The sequence below is a fragment of the Mucor velutinosus genome, assembly GCF_035048745.1.
Source record: "Mucor velutinosus strain NIH1002 chromosome Unknown tig00001549, whole genome shotgun sequence".
Classification (NCBI taxonomy): Eukaryota; Fungi; Mucoromycota; class Mucoromycetes; order Mucorales; family Mucoraceae; genus Mucor; species Mucor velutinosus.
In genome coordinates this window covers 378980-406979 of record NW_027041929.1, presented here as the reverse complement: position 1 = coordinate 406979, position 28000 = coordinate 378980, and the positions used below count along the sequence as shown (strand labels likewise).

At 40.0% G+C, this 28000-nt stretch overlaps 9 protein-coding genes across 9 annotated transcripts; 3 read left to right on the top strand and 6 right to left on the bottom strand.

The window, feature by feature from the left end:
• Nucleotides 1-1107: 1107 nt before the first annotated feature.
• ATC70_007057 (uncharacterized protein) lies at nt 1108-2415 on the bottom strand (the record flags this gene model as incomplete). The annotated part of the gene is made up of 3 exons (XM_064826323.1): nt 1108-1207; nt 1265-2190; nt 2248-2415. The coding sequence occupies 3 exons, from the start codon at nt 2413-2415 to the stop codon at nt 1108-1110; spliced, it is 1194 nt and encodes a 397-aa protein (XP_064676421.1).
• A 326-nt stretch (nt 2416-2741) lies between these two features.
• ATC70_007056 (uncharacterized protein) lies at nt 2742-3974 on the bottom strand (the record flags this gene model as incomplete). Its single annotated transcript, XM_064826322.1, has 1 exon — nt 2742-3974. One exon carries the CDS (start codon nt 3972-3974, stop codon nt 2742-2744), a length of 1233 nt encoding a protein of 410 aa, XP_064676420.1.
• A 3775-nt stretch (nt 3975-7749) lies between these two features.
• Nucleotides 7750-8478, bottom strand: ATC70_007055 (uncharacterized protein; the record flags this gene model as incomplete). Its single annotated transcript, XM_064826321.1, has 3 exons — nt 7750-8108; nt 8199-8423; nt 8475-8478. 3 exons carry the CDS (start codon nt 8476-8478, stop codon nt 7750-7752), a joined length of 588 nt encoding a protein of 195 aa, XP_064676419.1.
• Nucleotides 8479-8859: 381 nt separating this feature from the next.
• Nucleotides 8860-12675, bottom strand: PHO88_1 (phosphate transporter (Pho88); the record flags this gene model as incomplete). The annotated part of the gene is made up of 16 exons (XM_064826320.1): nt 8860-8949; nt 9008-9240; nt 9302-9388; nt 9444-9568; nt 9633-9807; nt 9859-10149; nt 10202-10291; nt 10357-10591; nt 10641-10769; nt 10822-10911; nt 10963-11166; nt 11222-11488; nt 11549-11640; nt 11700-12250; nt 12304-12336; nt 12392-12675. 16 exons carry the CDS (start codon nt 12673-12675, stop codon nt 8860-8862), a joined length of 2976 nt encoding a protein of 991 aa, XP_064676418.1.
• Nucleotides 12676-12849: 174 nt separating this feature from the next.
• Nucleotides 12850-13593, top strand: MED6 (Mediator of RNA polymerase II transcription subunit 6; the record flags this gene model as incomplete). Its single annotated transcript, XM_064826319.1, has 4 exons — nt 12850-13027; nt 13085-13267; nt 13321-13439; nt 13495-13593. 4 exons carry the CDS (start codon nt 12850-12852, stop codon nt 13591-13593), a joined length of 579 nt encoding a protein of 192 aa, XP_064676417.1.
• Nucleotides 13594-16506: 2913 nt separating this feature from the next.
• On the top strand, nt 16507-17181 carry ATC70_007052 (uncharacterized protein; the record flags this gene model as incomplete). Its single annotated transcript, XM_064826318.1, has 1 exon — nt 16507-17181. One exon carries the CDS (start codon nt 16507-16509, stop codon nt 17179-17181), a length of 675 nt encoding a protein of 224 aa, XP_064676416.1.
• Nucleotides 17182-18561: 1380 nt separating this feature from the next.
• On the bottom strand, nt 18562-19073 carry RPN11 (multicatalytic endopeptidase; the record flags this gene model as incomplete). The annotated part of the gene is made up of 2 exons (XM_064826317.1): nt 18562-18996; nt 19071-19073. 2 exons carry the CDS (start codon nt 19071-19073, stop codon nt 18562-18564), a joined length of 438 nt encoding a protein of 145 aa, XP_064676415.1.
• A 3804-nt stretch (nt 19074-22877) lies between these two features.
• On the top strand, nt 22878-24286 carry ATC70_007050 (SPX domain-containing protein; the record flags this gene model as incomplete). The annotated part of the gene is made up of 2 exons (XM_064826316.1): nt 22878-23031; nt 23091-24286. 2 exons carry the CDS (start codon nt 22878-22880, stop codon nt 24284-24286), a joined length of 1350 nt encoding a protein of 449 aa, XP_064676414.1.
• Nucleotides 24287-25113: 827 nt separating this feature from the next.
• Nucleotides 25114-27731, bottom strand: ATC70_007049 (uncharacterized protein; the record flags this gene model as incomplete). The annotated part of the gene is made up of 5 exons (XM_064826315.1): nt 25114-26106; nt 26186-26952; nt 27014-27328; nt 27384-27630; nt 27696-27731. 5 exons carry the CDS (start codon nt 27729-27731, stop codon nt 25114-25116), a joined length of 2358 nt encoding a protein of 785 aa, XP_064676413.1.
• Between the last annotated feature and the right edge of the window lie 269 nt (nt 27732-28000).

Below are 28000 nucleotides of genomic sequence, written 5' to 3'. Positions count from 1 at the left end.
AAAATAGCTCGATCGAGTCCAGGATCATCAAAATTTGTCCAATCTGGAACAGACTATGATTCTGGGTTTGAATTAATTTTGGCTGGTAGGGCCAGCTGGAAAACTCATGCCCTTTTCATAAGGCAATACAGTAGTAAATGCCCTCGAAGCGTATAGAAAGTAGGTGGAAGGTCATAGCACTATCGTTTATAATGATATTTTATTGCCTTCTATATCGTTCATAATGATATTTTATTGCATTCTATATTTAATAACGTTAGTCTGGACATTGACAATGCATGGGTTGCATAAAATGTCTGCAGTAAGTAATGAAATCTCTGAGGCTCTGAGACGTCGCTCAAATAAAACATTGACAGCACTGAGCAGAGGAAAGAGGGTAGAAATTACAGTGGTTTTTGTTGATTGATTGTAAAATCATTATTCTCATATGAGCCAGGTCTGATAGATGCCTTGAAACTCAGGTTCCATATTAGGATTGTAAAGTGCAAAAGTACTGAACATTTATTATGTTATGATATTGAGTCAAAATGTTTCTATCGATCCAACGTAGCCCTTGAAATCATCTTTGTGGGACCTTAATATGTAAAATTTCGACTTTCCGGCCAGAAACCTCTTTTCATATTTTCATAAATCGCTTGATAAGTTTATTCAAAACATCTATATTACTTGGTACCATTGGATGCGCCTTGAAAAGCATTCCAAGAAAGCTTAAAGAAGCATAGGATGATAATCATATTTTGCTTAGTCGAATTTGCAAAAATGGTTCGATCGAGTCGAAAATCGTCAGAATTTGGCCAATCTGGAACACACTACGAGTCTTGATTTGAATTAATTTTGGCTGGTGGGGTGGGCTGGCAAACTCAATGCCCTTCTAACCATAGCCCGCTAGAAGTCGACAATGTCATCCCATAATCCACAGTACCATCCAACCCTTTCATCACTCTGTATTTAATCCTTCCAAATTCAACCCTTTCATCACTCTGCATTTAATCCTTCCAAATTCAACTCTATCCACAATGTTTATTGATGATATAATATGCCACAATTTTCAATAAATGTACACTTTTTTTGTCGTCTAATGTCTTTTCTACACTCCAATGCATCTCTCTAATCCTTCTTGGGAGGCTTTCCTAACAAAGCGTGGTTAATGTCGATCGAAGGCAACTTTGAGAAAGCAGTACGGCGAGATTCTTGTTGCAAAGCAGCGCTATAAATATAATGATTAGTACGCTCAAAGCAGAATTCGGTTAATCCATCTACTCACTCCATGATAACAAGGGCAGCCATCGCTTCCACAATAGGCACAGCACGAGACACAACACAAGGATCATGACGACCTTTTGCAGCCAGAGTACCTGTGATACCATCATAATTTGCAGTAGTTTGATCTTGAGAAATAGTAGCAGCAGGCTTGAAAGCGACACGGAAGTAGATGTTTTCACCATTACTGATACCACCCTGCACACCGCCAGAGTTGTTGGTTGTTGTGCCAATAGTACCATCTTCTCTTTGATAGAAAGGATCGTTGTGATCGTGACCAGCCATCTTGGTTCCATTGAAGCCTGAACCAAACTCGAAGCCCTTTGTAGCAGGAATGGATAGCATGGCATGAGCCAAGATAGCCTCCAATTTATCGAAACAAGGTTCGCCCAAGCCAACAGGACACTTACGAATAACACAAGTAACAGTACCACCAACTGAATCTCTCTCATGAGACTTCTCGGCAATGACCTTCTTCATGGCTTCAGCAGTAGGAGGATGAGGACAGCGAGAGATATCAGCATCCACATCTTCACGAGTGATAGTATTCATGAACTCAATCAATTCTGGCTCGGCAGTATCGGCATTTTCGAGCTCACGGATAAAGGGCATAGCCACCTTACCCACACTTGAAGCAAATGCAACAATTTCAACACCATAAGCTAAACGCAAGTACTTTTCAGCAATGGCACCAGCAGCTACACGGCCAATGGTTTCACGGGCAGAGGCTCTTCCACCACCACTGGATGCTTTGAGTCCATATTTTTGAAGGTAGGTGTAATCGGCATGAGATGGACGAGGGTAAATGTCGGTATCGCTGTAATCATGAGGACGTTGATCCAAGTTGGGCACTTGAATGCCAATGGGAGTGCCTAATGTAACGCCAAACTCTGTACCAGACATGATGGTGACCTTGTCCTTTTCATCACGCTGCATTGGATACTATCAGATCAAGGCATTGCTATATTATGAGAGAGATCAACTTACAGGAGTTGTCAACTTATTTTGACCTGGTCTTCTGCGAGTAAGTTGAGGTTGAATATCAGCTTCTGTCAACTCCATGCCAGGAGGAACACCGTCAATGATGGCACCAACACCTTTACAGTGAGATTCACCGAATGTTGTGACACGGAACAGTTTACCAAAGGAGCTCATGTTGGAGAGGATATATATATATATATATATGAAAAAGGATGAAGAAAAGGGGAAAATCTTTTTGGGATACCAGAGGTCTTCATTCAACCTGAAGCCCAACCATCAGTCACTCAAATGTTGACTCATTCTGCGCTGTATTTTCCGGGCAGCTTAATGTAAAGACATGATGCTGTCATTGGCTAAATGTTGGATAGTTTGATCGGCTTAGGTATTATGGAGAAGACAGATTTTTATTTTTTGTATATATACTAGAAGGAGGGGGGGATATTTATGTGCAGTATGATAATGAGAAAAAAATGTAATTTTGATTGTGATTGATGTTTTGTTTAAGCCTTGACATTGACGAAACCAAATGTTGATTTCACATCACGGACAACCTTGGAGTTGTTGGCATAAGCACCGTATTGACGAACTTGATCCTCAACACCATGAATCGATTTTTGGATCAAAGGCAATACATATCCCTGAGTCATATGCAAGATGTTTGTAGCCTTTTGAAAGGGAGCCAAGTCAGGTTTTAAAACTTCAGTACGCACAATTTCATATTCATTGCTAGCAAATGTTACGAGGGGATCCACCACGATATGGACTGAGCTAGGCAGATTGTTGATAACTTGACGATCCTTTACATAAGCAGCAGCAGCATCAAGACGATGAATCAAGTCAGCAGTGAGTTCATTAATACGTTGGTTTGCCTTGGTTTGAGTAGTATCCTTGTAGCCCTTCACAGAGAGAACAAAGTCATGGAGACGAGTATTGGCCTTTTGAATAGATTGGAATGCTTCGTGGAGTAATTGATTTGTTTCAGCCAAACGGGAGATGTCGGCCTTGGTGTGAGGAATGGATTGCCATTGTGTGGTAACACGATAAGCTAATCTATCCTTAACTTCATTGGCTAATGACAATAGTTTGACCTCTTTGTAATTGCTATCATTCACATTTCTTTCCTTTGTTTGTTGTGGTGTTGATGCTGAGTTTTGTTCGTCATTTGTAGCAGGCAGATACTTATCAACAAGTTGCTGGAGACCATGTGTTGTGCGAGTAACAGGAATCGAAGCAGCATAGCTGATCTTACCCTTTACATCTTCAAATACCTTTTGAGGAGATTCCTTCACAGTAGTCAAGATTTCTTTGGGATGTTGAGTAACAACAGGAAATTTAGTCTCGACTAAATCAAGAGATTGGCAACCCATTTGATCGGCTTTTAAAAGGTGTGGTTTATACTTTTCGGCATAAGGAGATGCAATGGAAGCAGCCAACTTGATTGTGGATTCAGCCTTGTTTAGGGCAAAACGACTGATTGAGTTTTGGTTGGCATAATGTTGCACCATAGAGGAACCATCGCGGATAAGAGGAATAGAGAGAACGCGATTGAAGAAGGAGAATTCCAAGGGCTTCTTGTTGGCCTCATCAGCTTCAATGATAGTGCTATCAGGCACCTCTACTTCTCTTGCAAGCACGTCATTGGGATTAGATGTAGGAATAGGCTTGGGTTCTTCTAGCACAGGTAGCTTGTTGTTTGCATTGTTGCTACTACGACGCGTAGTTTTCTTGGACATTTTGTTATATGAAAAAAATAAGTAAGTAGTAAATGAAAGAAGATGCATTTGTATTTGAATTCAACCATCCTTTTTATCCATTTCTGTTTTACGCCTAATGAAAGACCACTATTACATTTTTGGTCTCCGTGGTAATAGGTCATTGACATGTGAAAATCTTGGTAATCTTGACATTTATTTGTCTCTTCCTTATCCTAGCAAGATGACACTCTTCTTTTTACAAAAGCAAACCAAGAAACAATTCTCCGTTGGATACATCAGATTAAGAGTTGCCATGACAACAGATTATTTGATTCAGAAAGTGGTGGATCAAACAGTGGCATCATCCATCATCAAGCCCTCGGGTGGTATTAGCTGCAAAGCGGAGCAAAAGCCAACCTCAACAACAATAGCTCCAAAATGCAGCATGACAAACGTCAGACAATCGTCTATCTTCGGAAATCAAATACAAGGTTCCTTTTGAATGTTCGAATCAACGCTTACTACATGCCACTCATTTCTTAACGTAAAACAGCTGCGAAATGCAAGGGATTCCACAAGGAATTTACTAAACAACACACATGTTTGAAATGCAATTCAGAAGCAATTAACAACTATTGCTTTATTTGCGATAGGTAAGAAAAAATAGATATTCGTCTTGCTGCATGCTAATACAACGTGGCTGGATAGACATGTTACACCACAAAAGAAAAAACAGGTTTAGATAATGTAAGAAAAAAGAACAGCTCTTTTTTTCTTTCTTTTCTTTTTGGCTCTGGCTTGTGATGATGATGATACTGATATTCAGGTTGGATTCTGAAACCAATGCTTAATCACATGGAATTAAATAAATACATTCAATCAACCAATCAAACCGTTGGCTCGGCTTCTACATTAAGGCATTCCGTTGCCTTGTATCCCAATTGTTTTGTGAAATGCATTTGTATTCCATCGGTAGACGAGTTCATATTTGGACTATGTACTACATATGTCTTTCATGGTTGAGAAAGTAACTCTAAACCACTTGGAGATCATGTTGGATACACACATCAAAAGTGGGTAATCAGACTTTGATCTAGATCAATACAAGCAGCGACCTCAATACACAGTGATGCTGGCGATTTTTAATCGACCATTAGGGTTTGGTACATGTGCCATATTTAGAGACAGGAAGATGGTAATAGTGTGAATATATTCAGATAGCAAGGACGCTGATGGCTCTTTGATGCTACTATAGCAGTCTACTTGATCGACTGATGATTAGGTTAGATATTAATCTACTTGGCCGGAAACCTGGTTATAACAAGGTACAACAAAGAAGACGCTGTTACTGCAGAATCTTCCAGCAAATCATCAATGAAATCAACATACCAGATCAATTACTGAAAATAAGTCGCCAAATGCGTCATAACTTGCTATTGAGTTACTCAAACGATGAAAAATGCAACATAACAGCGCGCTGGCTTGAAATCTCTATTGGTGTACCTCCTTCTTTGTTGGAACGCTCAAGACAACATTGTACTTATTCTGATATAGAGCAGCGCTGTTGGGCACTTGAAGACTCCAAACGCCACGGTGATTGTTTTGTTAATTTCGGCAATAATAGAGCCTTGGTAAACATCCACTATGTAACAATCCTCCATTCACGATCTATGATTGTGGAGTTAAGTATTCTACAATGCTCCACGTCTATAGCAATGGGTATAATCTACACATAGATAGATAGTATACCTCTAATAGGTCCTACTACTCAAATATATGCAAATCACAGCCAAAGTTGAATGGATTTAAGCCGTATTTTTTCGTGTTATACGCCTTTTTGGACTGCCAGAATAGCACTAAACAATTGCTCTCATCTGGCAGTTACTTTCTGACACCTTTGCTCAACTTTTTGGGGATCAAAAAAACATGGTCAAAATTCGACCCAAAAGCATGAGGTACCCCTCATGGTCTTCACCGAAAATCAAACGATCGCATTTTCGACATTGATAATGAAGACTTTTGCTATGGTATATATCAAATCAAAATGTTTCTGTCGATCCCAAGCAACTCCTGAAACTTTATTTTTGAGACTTTCATATGACTTTTTGGTCAGAAACCTCTTTTCATATTTTCATAAATTACTAAATAAGTTTATTCAAAACATCTATATTACTGGGTACCATTGGATGCGCCTTGAAAAGCACTCCGAGATGGATTAACGAAGCATTTTTTTTTGTAGGGGAGACGAGCTCCAGGTTTTATTTAAAGTCCTTTAAATGTCATACTGAGGGATAGAAAAGACTGTTGGTGGACCCAGTGTCTGCAATGAAGGGGAATAAGATATTTTTGAATTAAGTTGGGAAAGAAATCTACTACTAATAAGGTGCGACACCTAGAGCCAATACAGTCTTGCGGAAATCGTCAAAATATAGATCATGGATAAGAGTACAAAACACCAAACGAGGACATCAGTACTACGTCAAAAAAACCAAAACAACTTGCGTTCACCAGGATTTGAATCGGGATCCTCCCGTTGGCATACGGGAGTTCTACCACTTCGCCCTACCACCAGGGACAATTAACGAAGCATGGTTGATTATCCCATTTTATATAGTCGAATCTGGCAAAATAGTTCAATCGAGTCGAAAAATATTAAGATTTGGCCAATCTAAAGCAGACTATGAATCTAGGGTTGAATTAATTTTGGCTGGTGGGGCAGGCAGGCAAACTCAATGCCCTTTTCATAAGGCAATACAGTAATAATGGCCCTTGAAGCGTATAGAAAGTAAGTGGCAAGTCATAGTACTATCATTCATTATTCTGTTTTCTTGCATTCTATATTCAATAACGTTAGTCTGGACATTGACGATTCATGGGCTGCATATGATGGAAACTGAGTCTCTAGGCATCTGTCAGGCCTGGCTACTGTATAATTAATGATTTTACAATCAATCAACAAAAACCACTGTTATATCTGCCCTCTTTCCTCTGCTCAATGCTGCCAACATTTTCTTTGAACGACGACCTAAAGCCTCAGAGATTTCCCTATTTACTTCAGACATGTTAGGGTTATTAAAAGTGTCGAGGGACTGAACATTTGATGTAGATACAATTAAAGATAACCTTTGATAGATAATGTGTAAAATGCTGTTATATATGCACTGATTTGTACAAGAGTTCATTTAGTCCTTTCATGGAGTCGCGATGTAGCAACATTTATATTTTTGATAAGAGAGTATACGGTATATAGCATGCTGTAGAAATTTAGCTTCAAATGCATGCATGTGAACAAATCGTTTCGAAATCACATATAGTGGTTTACACTCGGGTAGCTAGCCCAAATAATTTACGCATCAAGGCAACCCATAACGCACTGTGAAAGCAAAAAAATGCGCTTTCATTTATATCGTAAATCTGGCTTGCATTCTAGGTGTAATATGAAGAGCTATAAAAGGTATGACGATCAAGTGCACAAATTTGACATTGGCATGCCTAGCAACATGCGTACACAATCGCATAAGGCCCGTCAATGTTTAGGATAGGATGTTTCCAAAAAAAAAGACTTTTTTCAACTTGAATACATGGGAGATACAGCTTATTTTCAAATCCTGGATTCAATTCATGCATGTTCTCTTGCACATCTTGAGATAAACTGCAATACTTGATCAACAAAGCATGCACTCTAGCTTTAGTCTGATAGAACCACAGTCTGAGCTGTGGCAAATCCATTTATTTATATTAGTGAGGAATAGTCATGGAGCTTTAGGAAAAAAAAATACAAGGTGAACATATAACATGGAAGATCATTTCAGACTTAGTTTTGGGCTTCAAAGTATTCCTTGGATTGCTTGACATCAGGCTTGATGGTCTTGTCACCCTTGTTCCAGTTGGCAGGGCATACCTCACCGTGCTCATCAGTGAACTTGAAAGCTTCGACAAGACGAAGGACTTCATCGACAGATCTTCCCACTGGGAGATCGTTGATGGTGATCTGACGAACAGTACCCTTGGGGTCAATGATGAAGAGACCACGGAGAGCGATACCAGCTTCTTCAATGAGAACACCATAGTCCTTGGCAATAGACTTGGTCTTATCAGCCAAGAGAGGAATGTTCATCTCACCAAGACCACCTTGCTTACGGGGAGTGTTAATCCAGGCAAGATGAGAGAATTCTGTGGAAAGATATGGATTAATAACGCGTTCTCTTCCAACTCACGCAACACCCCCCCCCCCAGCGATATAAGAAAAAAAAAAAAACTTACCAGAATCAGTGGAGGCACCGATAACGACAGTGTCCAAAGCTTCAAATTCCTTGATACGCTCAGAGAAAGCGAGAATTTCAGTGGGGCAAACAAAGGTGAAATCCATAGGGTACCAGAAGAAGACAACATACTTGCCCTTGTAGTCAGAGAGGGAGATATCCTTGAATTCACCATCAACGACAGCGGGAGCAGTGAAAGCGGGAGCTTGCTTTTGAACTTGAGCGACTATAAGATAGTGTTAGCATGTTTTCAATTAGGTATTGACTATGTACGTACCCATTTTAGATAAGACTTATTTTTTAAAGAAGATGATGTGAATTAAAAAGAGAAAACATGTTAAGAGTTTGATGGGGGTACCCTTTTTATAGGAAAGTGGAGTGCACATTTGAAACTCTAGTACTAAAAGATGATTTGCTCGATGAATCCTTACTAAAAGCAGGCCCTTGAAAGTTGAGAAATCAGGCTTACTAAAGCTCTAGTCTGCCAATCGTAATGGATTTGTTACAAATCTTCGAGAAATTTCATTACCACTTTACCCCGTCCTGGAAGTTGTGTTTTCTGTCAAATCATAGGGCGCTTACTAAGATATGTATCTGAATCATGAAAAATATAGATAAACCTTAATATTTACTATAACGTGGATGCTGTAGCACGAATTTATTCAAAACGGTGTATCTGGTAGTGTGTCCATCGGTTGAAATGATAAGCCAAATGTTGATCTTATGTTTGATTGTGAATCAGTCGTATCGTTCTGTAATTTCATAGCATTAGGCAAGGTCGTGTAGTAGCAAATAAACAATATACAGTACCTTGTTGTTATTGCTGGCATTTGCGCCATCATCCAGTTTCACAAGGCAAGTAAACGATCGCTGATATTCGCCCTCTTTCATCACGAATTTTGGATTTTTTGTAGCATCCAACTGTTTGAGGTGATTTGTCCACTGTAATACATGATCAACGATAGCAATTGTAATGCCACAATCAGAGATATCTAAAATGTCTATTTTGGATTGCTTAATAGCTCCATTTAAAAGTATCATTCCTATCAACTTGCATGAATATGCTTTGTCAACAATCACTCTAGAGAACCTCATTGCGTTTACCTGCATCCCCAATGTCAGGATTTGAATTGAGTGTCAATTTTCTTAGTTTTGAGGCATCTTGCAGGTTATTAGCCAAGATCATGATATCTATTACCACTCTAGTTATAATCGAACCTCTTAAGTTTTAGATTTGTGGACTTGCCTTGCTTTCCGAGACCACAGCCCGTGAAATCTATATGATTCAGTAACCTCTTGTATTTGAAAAAGTCTTTAAAGTTATAGCTGAGGGTTGAGGCTAGTGTGAAATTGAAATTCAAATCTGATAATCTAGGCCATTCCTGTGTTAGTAAATAGTGGTTACTAATGCCGTGATTCATTGGCTTAAACTTACTTTGGTAAATCTGATAACAGGTCAAAGTTGAGCCATTTTGCCTCAGTTGATAAGCTTGATAACTCCAGCTTGTATATTCTTTTCAGACAAGTCCACAATGGCGTCCATAGTGTAAGCATGTTGCAGTCAAAGTAGTTGTTGGAGATGTCTAGTGATAGATTTGCCCCTTGAGATCCTAGTTTGCTTCTGATCAGGCAAATGTCTTTCACTCTAGTGCAATAATTACCTTTGCGTCCATGATTTGAATATAATGCCTTTACCGCCTCATCAATTTCTGTAAATCTTCCAATTCCTGTATTCTGTATGGACAACTGTTTCAAGGCGGGTATCTTTTCCAGCAATCTGGGAAGCTGTCTCATCAAAGCAGGTCCCATTGAGTTGTGAGAAAGATCTAGTGTACGAAGGCGGAATCTACTGAGTGTATCTAGGCATTTCGCTGTCAACTGGTTGTTACAAACATGCAGCTCACTCAATCCCTTATTGGCATGCTCCAAGAGATAACTCAAATTGTCATCATCTAACAAGTAGAGTTTAGCCTATATACACATTGGATACACAGATCAACATACTCAGCGTGGTGGATGACAAATTCAGAGTTTGTAGTAATGGAGAATGTTGCAATACTTGTTGAATTGCTGCTAATTGTTCTTTTGTGATACCTATAAGAGCAATATTGCATGTGAGTAAAGTATCACGGATGGGTGAGTATGAGCTTGCTATTTACACAATTCAGCCAAGGAGATGTGCTTGTAGCCCTCTTTTGCTAGTTTGAGTCGAATCTCTTTGGATAATTCAATATGGAGTCTTTCGCATGCGTTCAGATAGATCTGCAATGGCGATTTCTTGGCATTTCCTGTAACAATAGCCTCCATGTACTGATTTTCTTGGACGATAATGTTGCGAACGTAATCTTGAGGGTATATATCATGATCCATTGTGCGCATATGGCTCATGATGGGCTGACCAGAAACATAAGTATCAGGCAGAAATGACACCATTGCTCCTTACCTCAACACCATAATGACTCCAACATCGACTTGCGATATCTTCCATTAGCTTTTGCACAGTTTCAGGGACAGGATCATATTGGATGATCAACTCTTTTGGTGTTGAGAATAGGATCTTGACTCGGATTTTCTATCAAGCTATATAAGCAACTCACTCTGCACTCTTCAAAGGGATAATTCACCTTTTTCGTGTCTTTATTAAGGACAGGAGTAATACGGCTATGTCCCGGAAAGGTAACATCCATGGTATAGTTATTCTGTAGTTTTTGGGTCTACCAAAAGTTGCTTAGTATGCCATTGAGAAGCCAAATTATCAACCGTACCATCATTCTTTCCTCCTTGATAGCCTCAGTTAGCATCTTCTTGCATGACTCCATCTGGAAATCCTGATCAAAGTATTCATGTATCTTGACACGAATTTTGAAGACACCAATGGTCAATTGCAGCTGATTCAAAGGACTATCCATAAAGTACGCTTCCACATAGTCAAAGGTCTCATTGCATGATTTGAGATATTCCTCCTTGCGCTGGTTAAGCAGGTTAGTAGACAATGTCATGCAAAACCACACGGGATATCCTTACACTTTCTCTCAGCTCCCATTGTGCCTCTGTCTTGTATTGCAGTAGTTGAGCGTAGATCAAATGTGAGAAATCTCTTGTATTCAGTAATGCGATTAGGTTGTCATCGACGAATTTGATAAGCATTCGATAAAGATCAAACTTTTGAAGCAGCTCAATAAACTCCAGGAATAAGGCTGATGTGGATGCATTCATATTGTTTGTTGTAATGAGTGATTCCAGCTGCTCTTTTGCTGATTTCACTTTTTTGACAATATTAAACAAGCTTTCCTGCAATTAACGTGGGTGAGCATTATGTATATCCATCACAAAAAAAAAGCAAATCATTACATAGGCATGGATTGAGTCCGTCTCTGTTTCCTCTGCTTCTTTGTACAAATAAGCGCATTCGTTGTATTCACCCAGAAACAAATGGATTTTCACTGTGTACATCCCATCAGTCTTTGCTCCCCCAATGCACACAAAAAAAAACCCCCCTTACTTCTCTCTTCAAAACACAAACGCTGGTCTTCGGTGAACTCATGCTGAGTCACGAGTTGATACTCTCTTCTCTGGCATTCCTTCACCAGATCGTATTGCTGAGTACGCTTGTACAAGTTACCCAACTCCCACCACGCTGATTTCTCACTCGCATAATCTTTCAGTTCCTGAGCCAACGTAATCGCTCTTTTGAGATTGGCTTCTCCTTCGTTGTATGTCGTATGCACCTTACTCTCCATGACACCCAGATTGAAATAGGATGACTGGACCAATCGCTTCATATCATCTTCCTGTGGGTCTTCGATATCATCCAATGTCATTGTGTCAATCATATTTCTTTCCAATCCATAGTATTTCTGTGCGTGCTCGTAATCTGCGTATCGAGATGCTGAGGTGTCATTGCTCTTCATAAAGTAAATGTCGCCCAACATGCGATAGGTGCTCTGAAATAGGGATTTCATCTTTGGTAGACTCTGATGCATTGACTGTAACTCCTCCAAGAGACCAATTGCTTTCAACCCATGCTTCACTGCAGACTCGTATTCACATAACCTAGTGCAATGCGTATCAGTAATGAATCCAATGTCGATCCAGGAAATGGTTACACTAAGTAGCTTTGGCCTATGCTTTTATGTGCTCTACAAAATGATACTGTCAAAAAAACTTTCTTTGCTTGCAATGTCAACTGTATACCTAGGTAAGAGAGATTTGTAATTGATGTCTTCCAAGATACGAACTGCCTTTCTGCTGAGATCAATGGATTTCCTCATTACAGCCGTGAATTTATACTCGTCTTCCTCTGCGAGCTTATTGCTGTCTGCTTCAAGCCATTCTATCAGTTCAAGAGCTGTTTCTGCTGCTTTGATTCTATTGTTGCCTGCTAGATACGAGTTATATTTCGAGACATGAAACTTGTATCCTTCCGTCAAGTTGTCTGCCTGCTTATATTGGATCCCATAAGTCACTGTCTTTCCCATTGTATGATCTTGAAGGCTTTCAAAGAAACAGCAAAAATTGAGAAAATCGCATCCCCCTTTTTCTTCCAACTGTCTCATTTATAACGGGCTTTTCAAGTTCAGTCAAATGTAAATTTAGCTTTGTGGTGGTCTAGGTAAAGAGACATTTTCTCCATCTTTAATTTACAAATTGCGATGGACGAGCATGGATTTGAAGCAAGATTAAGACATCTGGAGCATGTTCTCCTAGGACAGAACATCACACAACCGAAAGGAAGTAACGAACCACTGGTCAAAAGAGTAATAGCGTTACAAAAAGAACTAGATGCCGTATACAAGAACAACAAGCCTATACGAGACTTTGTTACAAAGTGTAAAATAATACAGCAAACATATTGAATATATTGCTCACTGAATAATCAAACATTAGACGATACTCATGCCAAGCTTCTCAATCCCAACACGTCGACATATACCATGGAAAGAGAGATTCTTGCACCCGACGTGAAATTGGAGCTCTTACTCACAGCAAATGATGATCTCGAGAAGTTTGCTCAGGAGGTCAAGCAAGTCAAGGATTTAGAATACGTTGTGAGTGGATCCGAGTTTGAAGGTACACGCAGATGCGTTTAGATAATTCGGCTTGTGTATTAAAAGGACCTGCAGTAATAGAGACATTGGGCCCTGAATTGGCATCGTTGGAGGTGACACACACAGATCAGATCTCTGAACTGAACCAAATTACAAAGCAAGTGTCTGATTTTATGGAACGATACAATCATACTGTAAGTTGCCTAGAAGTCGACATTACGAAGAGGGCATGCTGACATGTTGTGATAGGTCAACACGTTGTCCGAGATTTTTATTCAATGGGACCATATTCTTACGAACATGGAGTCGCATGTGGGCGCACTCGAACGCCAGAAGACTGCTGCTTAATGCCACTCATACCTTGATCTTTGATTGTACTCAAGAAAATAAATACCATACCTTGAATTTAAAATGCAATTTCGAGTGTAAGTGAGCAATGATATAAACATGCTTTTTATTATAAAGTACGAAGGTTGATGCTTCGGATGGCTCTCTACCTTCGCTTTGCTTAGGTGAGAACCAACCTGCACAGCGGTAGCTCACGTTATCAATTGCCCTTGCTCATCTTGACAAAATACTGCTACTTTTATTTCGACCCTCCACCTACACATGAAAACCCTTTATATTATCTGTGGATCTGATTCGTATGTGATGCCCTACAACCATATACACGTAGCTACTTCATATACGGGCAAGTAGAATACAGGTATTTCCACTTTTTAGTCCTTAGTGTGCCTAATACAGCAAAATCTGAGTGCATTTGAGTTGCGTTTTCTTGCGTTCAAGGCCGTGTTAGATGGTCAGAATAGCACCAAACAATTGCTCTCATCTAGCAGTTACTTTCTGACACCTTTGCTCAACTTTTTGGGGATCAAAAAAAAACATGACCAAAAATCGACCCAAAAGCATGAGGTACCCCTCATGGTTTTCATCGACAATCAAACGATCACGGTTTTCACCTTGATAACGAAGACTTTTACTATGGTATATCTTGAATCAAAATTTTTCTATCGATCCAACGTAACGACTAAAGTCATCTTTGTGGAACTTTGATATTTAAAATTTCGTCTTTTTGGCCAGAAACCTCTTTTCATATTTTCATAAATTGCTCAATAAGTTTATTCAAAGCATTTATATTACTTGGTACCATTGGATGCGCCTTGAAATGTACTTTAAGAATGTATTAGGAAGCATGGGATGATTATCACACTTCATATAGTCGGATCATACAAAATAGTTCAATCAAGTCGAAAAAAGGCAAAATCTGGCCAATCTTGAGCGGATAGAATTTTCTGGGTTTGAATTAATTTTGGCTTGTGGGACTAGCTGGAAAATTCAATGCCTTTTTCATAAGGCAATATATCCTCAACGATTGGCTGCCATAGCATTTCCCCAACGGTTGTTATTCTGGTCTTTGTCCCTGACCATGATCCAAAGAAATGTCGTATATCGATTCATCAACAATTGTATTCCCCATCAGTCTCTATTGAATCTGAGGTTTCCCTCTGTTTACTTGTCCCCCTTGTGCTTTGTCTGTTCCTCAGTTGAAGATTCCACTGACCACTTCCTTTTTGAATGTCCACCCAAGGCAGCGGTCTGGCAGGGTATTATCTTTGAGTTCCTCTGGCCCACGGTAACCATTGATGATATCCGCCATTCCCTCCTCACTCTCGACTTTTACAATATTCGATATAGTCAGCGGCCTCGTGCTTCCTCCCATCATATAGTCATCATTGCGATGTCTAACATTTGGAAAGCTCACTATCGTCTAATCTTCGATCAAACTTCCTTCGCTCCCGCCGCTGTGCTGAATAGTATCCGACTCGACATCCAAAAAATGATCGACGAAGATCTCATTCATGCCAGCCTATAATAGTCCCTCTTTTATATCGTTCTCATATTTTGTCTAAACATATATAATATTATCACAGAAAATTGCGCCCGCCGCTTGTTTATAATCCTGCTACTATTGTCTACGCGGAGCAAGTAATAAAAACCTTTAAAAATAAGGCAATACAGTAGTAAATGCCCTTGAAGCGTATGAAAAGTAGGTGGCAGGTCATAAAACTATCGTTTATAATAATATTTTATTGCATTTTATATCGTTCATAATGATATTTTCTTGCATTCTATATTTAATAACGTTAGTCTGGACATTGACAATTCATGGGCTGCATAACATGTCTGCAGTAAGTAATGAAATCTCTGAGGCTCCGAGCCGTCGTTCAAAGAAAATGCTGACAGCATTGAGCAGAGGAAAGAGGGTAGAAATAGCAGTGGTTTTTGTTGATTGATTGTAAAATCATTATTCACATATGAGCCAAGCCTGAAAGATGCCTTGAAACTTAGGTTCCATATTAGGGCTGTAAAGTGTCTAAGGACTGAACATTTATTATAATATGATTATACAGTAGTATTTGTGCTTGCTATTCTTATTGCTCGATATCAAAGCGCATACACAGCCAGCTACCATATTCTGTGAACGAAACATTGTGTGTTTCTCAGAGCATATGGAAAAAAGCTGGTAGTTGCGCGTCTACAAAATGCCAAGACGCTCATTTACAAATTTTTAGTATAGAAAGATGCCATACTAAGGGGCTTACAATTGCCTAATTTGATGTTTCTGTCCTTCTTCAGACCGACTCCATGATCAGTGTTGTTTATATCATATTAAAAAAGAGGAGAAAAGAAGATTACAGACATACATGGGGAAATGGGCCCAACAACTACTTTGGCTAGTGTATTTCATGCAAAGTCGATCTTTTTCATCACTTAGTGCGACCTGAAGAAACGTGTTTATGTATTCCCAAGAATAGACTGAATCGAAGTGATTTGTCTGCATAGATGTACATGAAACTATTGTTTGCAAAGTAGCAACAGGAAAATGACGTTTAATTCTTATCAACATCTGTTGATCAACCCATCTAAACACTGGCATACCTCCACTCAAAGTCAGGAGACACCTTGGCTAGAGATGAACGCAGAAAATCAGAATTGTGCATACAAACTTGACGAAAAGATAGGGTCATACTTACTCTATTTGTTTATAATGAAAAACTCTTTCATTCACTCCTTGAGGGATTCCCATTCAGCAAATAAAAATTTGGAGCTGAGGTGGTCTATTCGAGAAGAAAACCAAAGAATATAGCATTAAGTTGCTGCATATCGCAAGCACTTATGAACCCAGGGTTATAAATACTCGAAATGCCTTCCATTTGATCCCATTTTCTTCATCTTGATTATACAAAAACATTAAGCAATATGCGTTCGACTATTATTTCTCTTGCCATCCTTATGACAATTGCGTCCAGCTATTCAGTCGAGGCATCTTTAGGAGACGCTGCACATCACACTGGAGGCTCTGTTTCTGGCGCTGTTAGTCGTTTTGGTGGTCGCGACAATGCTGCGCCCGCAGTAGCAAGCAAACTGGAAAGAAGATCCTTTACTTCTCGCAGTAGAGCCATCACTCGCGCTAAGCTTCAACGCCGTAATAGCTCTCTATTGCCTGATATTGTTCTACCATCTATCACATCTGCTCAACCATCTTCTCCTGCTGTTGCTCGCCCAATCCCTCAAGCCGTATCTTACCCTGCTGCTGCTGCCGCTGCTCCTGTTTCTCAAAGTTATTACATACCTCAGCCAGAAGCACAAGGCTACACAACCCCACAACAAGCTGCTGCCTCTCCAAATTACACGCCTCAAAAACAACAGCAAGCAGCACCAGCACTAGCACCACCACCCTATTATTACACACCTCAAGTGCAACAGCCAGCAGCTACTGTACCTGCCACTCCTAAGCTCACACTGCCTACCCTTATACAGCCAGCCAAAGAAAAGGAAAATGACAACGATGATAGTGACGATGAAGAAGAGGAAGATGAGGATGAAGAAGACGAGGAAGATTATGATGCAGATGACCTTGTCACTCGTCGTTAAAAATGGTTTCCTTTAAAAAGAATGCAGATTGTGTATAGTAATTAATAAAGAAACATTTTACGTCTGTCTATTTAAACGTGTTTGTTATAAGCTTTTCTGTCCATTATAATTCATTGCATTTTGATATGGAAAATGGACAGAGCATAACCCCTTGTCAAAGGAGCTTATCTTGAAATAACTCAAGAGCAAGGCTAGTTAGCATTTCATGCACACGCATAACTTGTTTGATGCCTCCTTCTTCAAGCTTTGTATATCAGGGAATTGAGCAGAGTACATGGGCGAACCAGAAGTAAGTGCATGAATTAATATGTAAAATTGTCATTGTACCACGCTATAGTCGAAAAGGCAGCCTTGTACTGTTTTTCTCAAAGAATTATATATCTCAAATTCCACTCCTTTGTCATTTCTGGGTCATCCACCCACAGTTACAAAGTCACTTGACACTAAGAAGTTTGGTTGATCTTTGTATACATATTGTTGCAGACAGAATTTTTGATCTTAACAATATTTGCATGCATAATTGCCATCTAAAAAAAAAGCATGAAGACTTTTGCGCTCGAGAATGCTGGTCATAATACATGCCGTAGCTATATCATGCTAGTAAATCAGCATTAAATGATAATCACAAGAGGAGACATAGTGCGAGCTAATTCAGCCATTTGCCTTCGCTCAAGTCTTTGTAGATTGCTGCAACAGCTATCCCTTCTTTTGCTCCTCTGTGCTATCGATATGTTTCTCCTGGAAGTATCTTTCTGTAGCCTTACAACCTAGTCTGACAACTGTAATAGTAGACCAAAAGGGCCCAATACCTGTCATATAGAAACAGAATACAGAGTAATTTCATTTCTACTCAACGAAAGTGATGATGAAGACATAAATAGAACAGCAGGCTACGAATTATACATGTGTTTTCCTTTCAACTTATCATAATTCTCAATGCGATGCACTCTATTCTCTGTTGGTATTCTTGCCACACAATAGCTCTCGCTGTCTCTGCTGACATATCTGATCTCTTTGAAGACACTCTTGAGAAAAATAAAGGTGTGTTAGACACAGTTGCCAGTAACCAGTTGGTTGGAAGTGTGGTTCAAGCTATTCCTGCTTCTATCCCTCAGCAAGCACAACCAGCATCTAATCGACTGACTGATGCTCAAATTGCAGCTATAAATCAACAGCTGGTCAGTGTTCTTGGTACCTCTTTGGCCAAACAAAGCAGTATGCAGGTAATCAATGTGTCTGCTCTGGAAAAGATTCCTTGATACCGTTGCAAAAAGCCGTAGGCTGCAAGGCATTAGAGAGTAATGGAGGAGCAGAGGTAATGACATTAGTTTTCATATTGTAGCCTGCTGGGAGTATGCCTTGTATTTGGAAACCACGAGCTTACTTCAGCTGAATATTACCACTATGAGCTACGAGCTGCGAGGACTTCATTGAGAGCATCAATGTGTATACCACCAATTGCAAGTCCATAACATAGTCAGATACATCATGCAATGCAGTATTTAGCTTCTGCAAAAACGACTCGACAAGATCGAAAGGCACGCCCTCTCGTAAAAGGCTCTTGAAAGACACGGTACAAGTGCGGTATCCTACATTGTCTGGGGGAGCTTCAACCATGGATATATCAGAGTGATTATGCGAGATTGAAGACATTGCTGCATGTGAAGGGGCGCCAGACACAGAAGACATGTCGGATGCCATGTCCAAGCCAGAGAGGTCGCGGCGAAGAAACGCTACAGAGTCAGAAAGAGCAATAACCGGTGTTGCTGGGATGGATGCACTTTCACCAGTGGATGTAGGCGTAGAGGCCTGAGGCTATAAAGATACCACAATAGCATCGAAATGATCCTTGACGTACTCTTGAAAGTACTGAAAGTTTTGCTTAGTACCATGGTGTTCAAGATGATTTTTCAACTCATCTCTAGCACATTGACAGATCTTTTCAGCAGTAGTAATGATACCTAGGGGGTGCCTCTTCACCGAGAGTAATGCTTTCTTGAGTACATCCAATTTACTAGGCTTGTCAATGATGGGCCTTGCTTTGTTTTCGATGATTTCCCTCATTGCTTGAAAAAAGCTATCCATCAATCGCTGCGGCGAGACACCAAATGTCTTGGGCCATTTGACAACAGACTGATAATTTGGTGTGGACGTAGCACTTGTGGATGTTACAGCTTCATATTCTCTTTTCTTCCCTTTAGCAACGACTCTTCTTTGGGGAGGATGACTGGTTTGAGTGCCAGTAAACGGATCTTTTTGCTCTACTTTTGTTCGCACACTAGACATTTGACATAAAAAAATAACTAGACAAGAAAAATGTGAGCATTTGTAATGGTACATCGATTGACCAGATCAATACATACTGTAACAAGAGTAGCGCTTTGTAGATTTGGTTATAAATATGAGCTGTCAAGACACAAAAATATGACAACTAAGAAATGGTTTTAGACAGTGTTGATGCTACGCAAACAAAGAGTGTAAAGGAACGAGAAAGGGTAGAGAGAAGAGAAATACATGCTGAGAATGGCTGCAGCTTTCATGAAGGAATACTTCAAGTGGTTTTACAGGTCAGGCATCAATATATCAGATCTAGAACAAGTTTGGGGTGCCTTAAATAATGTTGTCAATAACTGTTTGACAGATGAAGAGACATACCGCCGCATATTAGACAACAGTTATCTTTACATTATTCAAATGTTACCTATCATGTCCTGAAGACAAGATACACAAGCTTGATCAATAAAAAGTTGTATAAAAAGTAAACAAAGCATTGTGCAATTCAATAAGTACAAATACATCCGCTAACGTTACATTGAAATATTGGAAAAGCGTACACTTGCTTTACCACTGCTCCACAACTGACACCGAGTATCTGCCTCTGAAGCAAGTATTTAATTGCGCCAGAGCTCTGTAAGCTAAGCTGTGCGTTCGTTTGATATTCAGTATATAATAGACTAGCCCATCAATCTCGCTACACTCGATGACGATGTCGCCCTGCGGGCTCTCGCCAAAGACATTTTATATCAGATATAATAAAATTTTGATATATCAAGTAGATTTTAAACAATCAATTATTAGTAAAAGGTTATATAAAAGCCAGGAGGAGGAGAGGAGATATTTCCCTCGGCATCTTTTTGCTTATACACTGATATTAAACAAAGTCTATTATTGAGACGACGTAAAAGAGAATTCAAGTTTTATGCAGCATTTATACACCACAATCTCCATATTCTGATAGTAGAATTGTTATACCATTTGCTGCTGCTGATGCTCTTAAGATGGCGCATAATGCTGGTTATGCGCAAATACAGGACTTGTGTAAGATCTACAGCGCTTTTTTTGAAATATTGTCATTGCAAAAGACGCCTTTATGAGGCAAAACTCCCCAAAAAAAGTCTTCAAGCCAAACAATTGTTCATTCAACTTCATTGTCCCCATTTAATCAGCATCACAATCGTCATTAACATCATCAGAAAGGCATTTGGATAAGCCAGTAGCAGCGCCGCCGCCAAAATCAATTCAAACTCAGTTTATCTTTTTCTATTGAAGATTGGACAGATTTCGTCTTTTTTCGACTTGACAGAGCAATTCTGTGATGTTCGACTATATAAACTGTGATAATCATCCGATGCTTCCTAATACATTCTTGGAGTACTTTTCAAGACGCTTCCAATGGTGCCAAGTAAAATAGATGTTTTGACCGAACTTATTGAGCAATTTAGTAGATTTTGAAATGAGGTTTTTAGCGAAAATAGGCATATTTTGCATATGAAAACTTCATAAAAGTAATTTCAGAAGTTGCTTTGAATCAAGAGAAAAATTTTGATTTAAGATATACCATAGTAAAAGTCTTCACTTTCAAGGTGAAAAACGCGATTGTTTGACTTTCAATAAAAGCCATGAGGGGTACCTCATGCTTTTTGGTCGATTTTTGGCCATTTTTTTTTGGTTCCTAAAAAGTTGAGCAAAGGTGTCAGGAAGTTACTGCTACTCAAGTACATTTGTTTGACGTCATTCGGATGGCTCAGAAAGATCTACATGTCAAGATATGAAGGCTTGAAAGCTGTCAAATTTGGTTATGTTTTGCTTTATTGCTTTTATTTACACGGCATGAAGCGCATCCTTGGTAGCTGGAATCTTCTGGAGGAAGGGCATTTCTGCGGCCTGTGCAATTTCTAGTTCAGATAGAACGAATATTGATTTTGGTAAAGCCAATTCATACAAATTTTGATGCGTTATGTTGTTGATAAGTCTATTAATAATGGAAATGAAAACCTGAATTTGCTGCTTGAATACTATGGTTTTGCACCTTCGTTTCGCTGAGGTATAACCCCCTTATAGGTCAGCGTTACCAAATGTTGAATTAGATACCAAGTCTCCCTCCCCAGTGCCAGCTTCGCCAGTGGTTTTTTCGAACCTTGTACGGTATTCAGTGCTTTAAGTTTTTTACGTCTCTGATCTCTAATCGGTCATTCCGACGTTTTTTATATAGTTTTCTGGTAAATATATTAGAGACTTTAAGTAAAACCAGAAAAGATCTCTTCCTTACAGTATATATATATTAGAGATGATGGTGGGTGGCAGGTGTCAGACATTTTGCTCGCAAGATTCAAGGCATGCATATATGAAATCGTCGGAGTTATAATCATATATGGCGGCTGGCTGTTGGCTGCTTGGATGGCAAAGCAATGACACCTTTTTTGTGAAGACAATCACTGTTTATGAAGCTGATAAGAAATGAAATGCGAATCAAAAAGTACGCTATTATAGCGTGTATTTTTAGCTTACTATTGCTTCGCGTTTTCATATCAGAAAAGCAAAAATTTTACCAAAATGCTAATTCAGGTGCAAGACTCAGAATTGCCACCTCATTCATCATTACACAAGATGCTTCTACTGCAGACTCTTTCAGATAGGTGTCAAAAGATTCATGTGTGATTAAACGTTACTTTAAAATATCCACCATGACCCATTTTATTTTAATTGCTATACCAATTCTATTTCTAATGTATACTTTGAGACATACGTACACACATGATATCATTTATATACCAGATCGGTTCCTGGATTGGATTTTTTGGGTGCTTAACTTGTCAATAATGACAGTAGCTTCCATTCTGCTTATCATAGCATTTTTATTCATTATTTAAACAGCAACTACAGAGTGCACCTTATGAGCAATTACACTCTGCTACTTCGTCATGGATCTTGCATGAATTCAAACTTGTCCACTACACTCCGCTCTACCACATGTGTCTGCAATGTTCCTACATGATAAGTTTTCGAAACACAATACCATATTCGATGGGGCTCAAACAACAATTGCGACCCTTCTGAAGCTGCTGGCAACCTTGGATTGACACTTTTCAAATGAAAATAGACTTTTCTGAGCAACATCTGTTGTTAAACTCAAATTTATTAGCAAAAAAGACAGTACAAAAAAAAAACTTTTTCTGAGGTATTTCTCTCGTCACAAAAGGATGCCATGATATAGACATTGCTCTTTCATCGTTTCATCCTAGTTTGCTATACAGATATGTTAAGGTAGTGTCGTGTGACCAAGTAAAAATTGCATCTTGAAATCCATCAGAGCACCATTTTAATTATTGTTATTTCTTACACAAAAAAAAAGAGACGCTGTTCAATCCTGGACACATGAAAATTGGTCTCTGCTAGACAGCAGTAGCGCCCCTACCATGGACACTGCATTCAATCCAGCTATATTTTTGAATGACAACCAAGCAGCCATGCTGCAGTTGCAAGATTTGTTCGGTCAAGACGAATTGGATCTTGGAGGAGGAGGAGGAGGAGGAGGAGATCCATCATTGTATTATGATGAATTAACATTTGGTGTGTACAGTAACCAATCTGTAGTTTGGAACCAAAATTAACCAAAAAATTATAAATAGTCTCAGATCATACATCCACCATGGTTGATACTATTGAGCCTTCTCATTTAATCAGCCAAAACTACGTCGACAACATCATGAACACCATTGTAACAGAAGCACCATTATCAAAACGACGACGCAGTAGCACTTGCAGCTCAAGCTCATCCTTGTCCTCCTATTCATCTTCATCCTCATCATCCGAAGAAGAAGGCGATGAGGAGACATTTTCATCGCTGGCTTCTCGCAGATCAAGTCTCAGCAGCGATTCTGAAGAAGAGCAAGAGGAGATCATCACACCTTTTATGCATCGTCGCCAAATGGAAGAAATGATTTTGGACAAGATCACGAATCAGTTGGATGCTGAAAAGCTGCCTGGCATTTTGACCATTATATCAAAGCAGCAGCAAGAAGAGGAAGAGGAGGTGGAGATTGATTTGGCTCGCTTGGACAGAGATCAATTAACGAGAATACTATCATACATTGATGCTTGTTTGAAGGAGAAGCAGGGCGGACCCAAGGTCAAGCTTTCAAACTACACGTTAAAACCAAACCCTATAGCTTCTACATTGCCAACAGAGAAAGCACAACCTCCATTACCCAAAAAACAACCGCACACAAAGAACCGCAGCAAAAACAATCGGAACCGTCGAAAATCGATTATTGAGACGGGCCACACTGTTCGTGGATCATCACATTCGCAACTATCGGCTTCACATGGACCTATATCCATGTCGGCACTGACAGAGATGGAAGCGAGCAGCAAAAAGAAGCAAGCCAATAGTAATAAACGCAAGAGAAGAGCAGCAAAAAAGAGAAAATCAGAAGACGACCTGACAGTGCAAATGTCCAGCAAAGACTGTGCGTTCAATGACAGCATTGCCTCAACAAAACCAAAACGAAAATCGGCAGTTCACAAGCGCAAATTACTAGAAGAGATGCTGCAACCATCAAGCGATAGTGAAGATGATCAACTTGATGGAGATGCAGACGGCGGAAGCGGCATCATCATTTTTGGCAATGAGCAAATGGATTTGGCTGTTACCCACAACGAAACCATTGTGCATCGGGAAAGAAGGTTATCCATCATACAGAGATCGAATAGTGTCGCAGCGTTCAAGGCAGTAGAGCAAAATAGTCATATTGTCAACAACCTCGTTGAAGATGATGATGATGATGATGATGATGATGATGAACTAATTGATATCATGATGTAAATCTTACTGCATTTTCTCTTCTTGTACATTATATCTCTCGATTCTCGAGTTGCTTTTTTATATTCCCCCCCCCCCCCCTCTCTGAAAAAAATTGTAATTTTAATTTTTGTTTAATAAAACGCTTTGAATAAAGCTGGTTTTCTCCAAATTTTGGTTGACGATTCGATTTGGGACACCCTTTGCATTGTCGTATTTGCGCGTTCTGTTTTTTTTTGCTTGCGGTGATAGGTAGCCACGTTTTCCCCGAGCTTAAACTTCTGCAATGTTAATATTTGGGAATCTAGGATGCACAACGCCATTGAATGGTGTGGTACACTTGTCAACCGAACCAGATTTGGAAAAATCTAAATCCACCTCAACCAAAGCAATCCGTTCCCTTTTGCCTGCAATATTGTTCCATAATACTGCATTAACATATACGAAGAAGCCTTTGATCGCTATTAGCCACTGAGTCATTGTATCCAGATCATTGATGGCCTCCTTGCTATAAGTTCATCGATACAAGTATCTACAGCATGCTCAATAAAGAAACAATACAGCAAGCTTCATTCAAAGCTGACAAAGACGACAAGAAATAGCACACCGATAGCGTATCTTAGCTTGACGCTAATGCTAACTACACGTAGTTGATTCTCTTGGATAACCTCGTTTTTTTTAATGCCACTGCTGCTGAGGCAGATTGTACATGTTAGGATAGTATATTACAAGTTTGCGTTTGCTTTTATAGATTGAATAATAATACATAAAAAGGAATCTATTTCGAACTATTTTTTTGTCATGTAAAATGAGTCGTATGGTTTGTGTTTGTATGAAATGTCAAGGAAGCATTAAGCTGAAGCGACGTTCTTCTTGATGAGATTCAGTGCTGAGCCTTCGCGGATCCATTGCAATTGATCCTCGCTTAGAGTATGAACAGCATCAATAGAAATCTTGGAGCCATCAGGCTTGGTAACAATCAGCTTGACAGGAGAACCAGGAGCCAGAGTTTTCAAGCCTTGTGTCTCAATCACATCACCACCATTGATCTTTTCATAATCAGCGTCGTTCTTGAATGTCAATGGCAAAACGCCTTGCTTCTTCAAATTGGTTTCGTGAATACGAGCAAATGATCTTGAGATGATCATAGGGCTACCCAAATAACGCACTTGCAAAGCAGCATGTTCACGAGCAGAGCCCTCACCATAGTTGTGATCAGCAATGACGGTCCATTCGATATTTTGGCTCTTGTAGGACTTGGCTACTTCAGGGATGGTATCTTCAGTGTCGTTGGTAACATTCTTGACCAAGTTGACCTTGCCATTGTCCGCATTTTGAGCACCAATCAAGGTGTTTTCAGCAATGTTTTGTAAGTGACCCTTGTACTTTAACCAGGGACCAGCAGCAGAGATGTGGTCAGTGGTACACTTTCCCTTGACTTTAACAAGAACACGGATGTCCTTGAATTCCTCGCCATTCCAGGGCTCGAAGGCATCCAAGGCTTGAAGACGAGATGATTTAGGATCAATGCTGATTTCGACAGAGGCATCGGGAGTTGGGGTAGGAGAAGGAGGCTCATAAGTGGCACGGCCAGCTTCGAAGCCATTGATAGGAAGATCATCACCAGTGGGAGGTTGGAACTTGAAGTCGTTACCATCCTTGTCCTTCAAGCTATCGGTCATGGGGTTGAATGACAGTTTACCGGAAAATGCCATGGCGGTGACAATCTCAGGAGCGGCCAAAAAGTTCATAGTTTGAGCATTGCCATCATTACGACTACGGAAGTTGCGATTGAACGAGGTTAAAATGGCATTCTCTTCGCCCTTCTTTTCAGAACGCTTCCACTAATGATGTAAGCGTTAATATAAAACTCGTGATCTACTGATTCCCTCAATATATATATATATATATATATATAGTTACCTGACCGATACAAGGACCACATGCATTGGCCAAGACTTGACCACCCACGCTTTCAAACACTTGTTGCTGTCCATCACGCTCAATGGTAGCACGAATTTGCTCGGAACCTGGAGTGACCAAGAATTGGGATTGAATGCTGACACCAGCATCTGAGGCTTGCTTAGCGATAGAAGCAGCACGAGACATATCTTGGTAAGATGAGTTGGTACAGCTGCCAATCAATGAAGAAGTCAGATCATCCTTCCAGCCATTCTCAGCAATAAAGTCCTTGAATTTACTCAGAGGAGTGCTCAAATCGGGAGTGAAAGGACCGTTGATATGGGGCTCCACTTCAGAGAGGTTGATTTCAATGACCTTGTCATAGTGAGCACCAGCATCAGCACGCAAGAATTCAAGGTTGGCATCAGCAGCTTGGCCAACAGCACGACGGCCAGTAGAGTTCAAGTAGGAACGCATGCTGTCGGTGTAAGGGAAGAGAGAGGTAGTAGCACCAACTTCGGCACCCATATTACACATGGTAGCCATACCAGTACAAGACAATGTCTTGACACCCTCACCAAAGTATTCAATGATATGGCCAGTGCCACCGCGAACAGTCAAAAGGCCAGCCATCTTCAAGATGACATCTTTAGGGCTAGCCCAGGGACTTAACTGACCGGTCAGCTTGACACCAATGACATTGGGAGCCTTCAATTCCCAAGGAATGTTGGCCATAGCATCTACAGCATCAGCACCGCCAACACCAATAGCAACAATACCCAAACCACCTTTGACAATAACACTAGTGTGAGTCGCACATCCCATCAACACTTTAGCATCCCACCTTACCTGCATTAGGGGTATGGCTATCGGTACCGAGCATCAAGCCACCGGGAGCAGCATAGTTCTCCAACACGATTTGATGGATAATACCGCTTCCAGGCTTCCAAAAAGCAATACCGTACTTTTTAGCACCACTTTCCAAAAAGTCGAAAATCTCCTTGTTGGCAATGATGGACTGAGCGACATCCTTATCAGCACCTTCGTTGGCAGCAATTAAGTGATCACAATGGATACTACTGGGAACAGCAGTAGTAGGCATGCCAGAGAGCATGAATTGAAGAAGAGCCATTTGAGCAGAGGCATCTTGCATAGCAACACGATCTACATCCCCATACTGTCAGTATCAAACCAACACAGCTGTACATTGCCAACTTACCAGGAGACAGCTTCAAGTAGGTTTCACCTCTGACAGGCACAGTTTCTTCAGGATTTGTCAAGTGAGAATAAACAACCTTCTCAGCCAAGGTGAGAGGGCGGTTATCCAAAATACGCTTGACGAGATCAAGATTCTTGGTTAACTTGGCATAAGGAGGAGTGATGGAGGAACAGTCTTTTTCAACCACGGGGTTGTGTTGAGTGGCTAATGAGCGAGACGTGATTCTACGAAAGGCCTGTTGAGTAGTCTATGCCACACATGTTAGATTTCGTCTGTATATACAACAATTCATGCGCAAGCGCACAAGCTTACCCTACGAGTCTGTTGACTTAAATAGGCAGTGATCATCTTTTTACAATTATAAGAGGGATAAAAAGAAAGAAAGAGAGGGGGGCTTTGATTGTAGAGACACAGAAAAAGAAAAAAGAAAAAACAAACGCTACATCTAAAGAGACATTCTTTTTAAGCATTTCATCAAGAATCGAAGGGAGGGGTGAGATGATCTTTTATCTATTACCTGATTAAGAAACTATGCGGAGATTTGCCTCATCATCTAAACCGAAATCAAAGCTTTTTAGGTTTGTGCATTTGAAGTGCGAGTGTGGAGTGTAATCCAA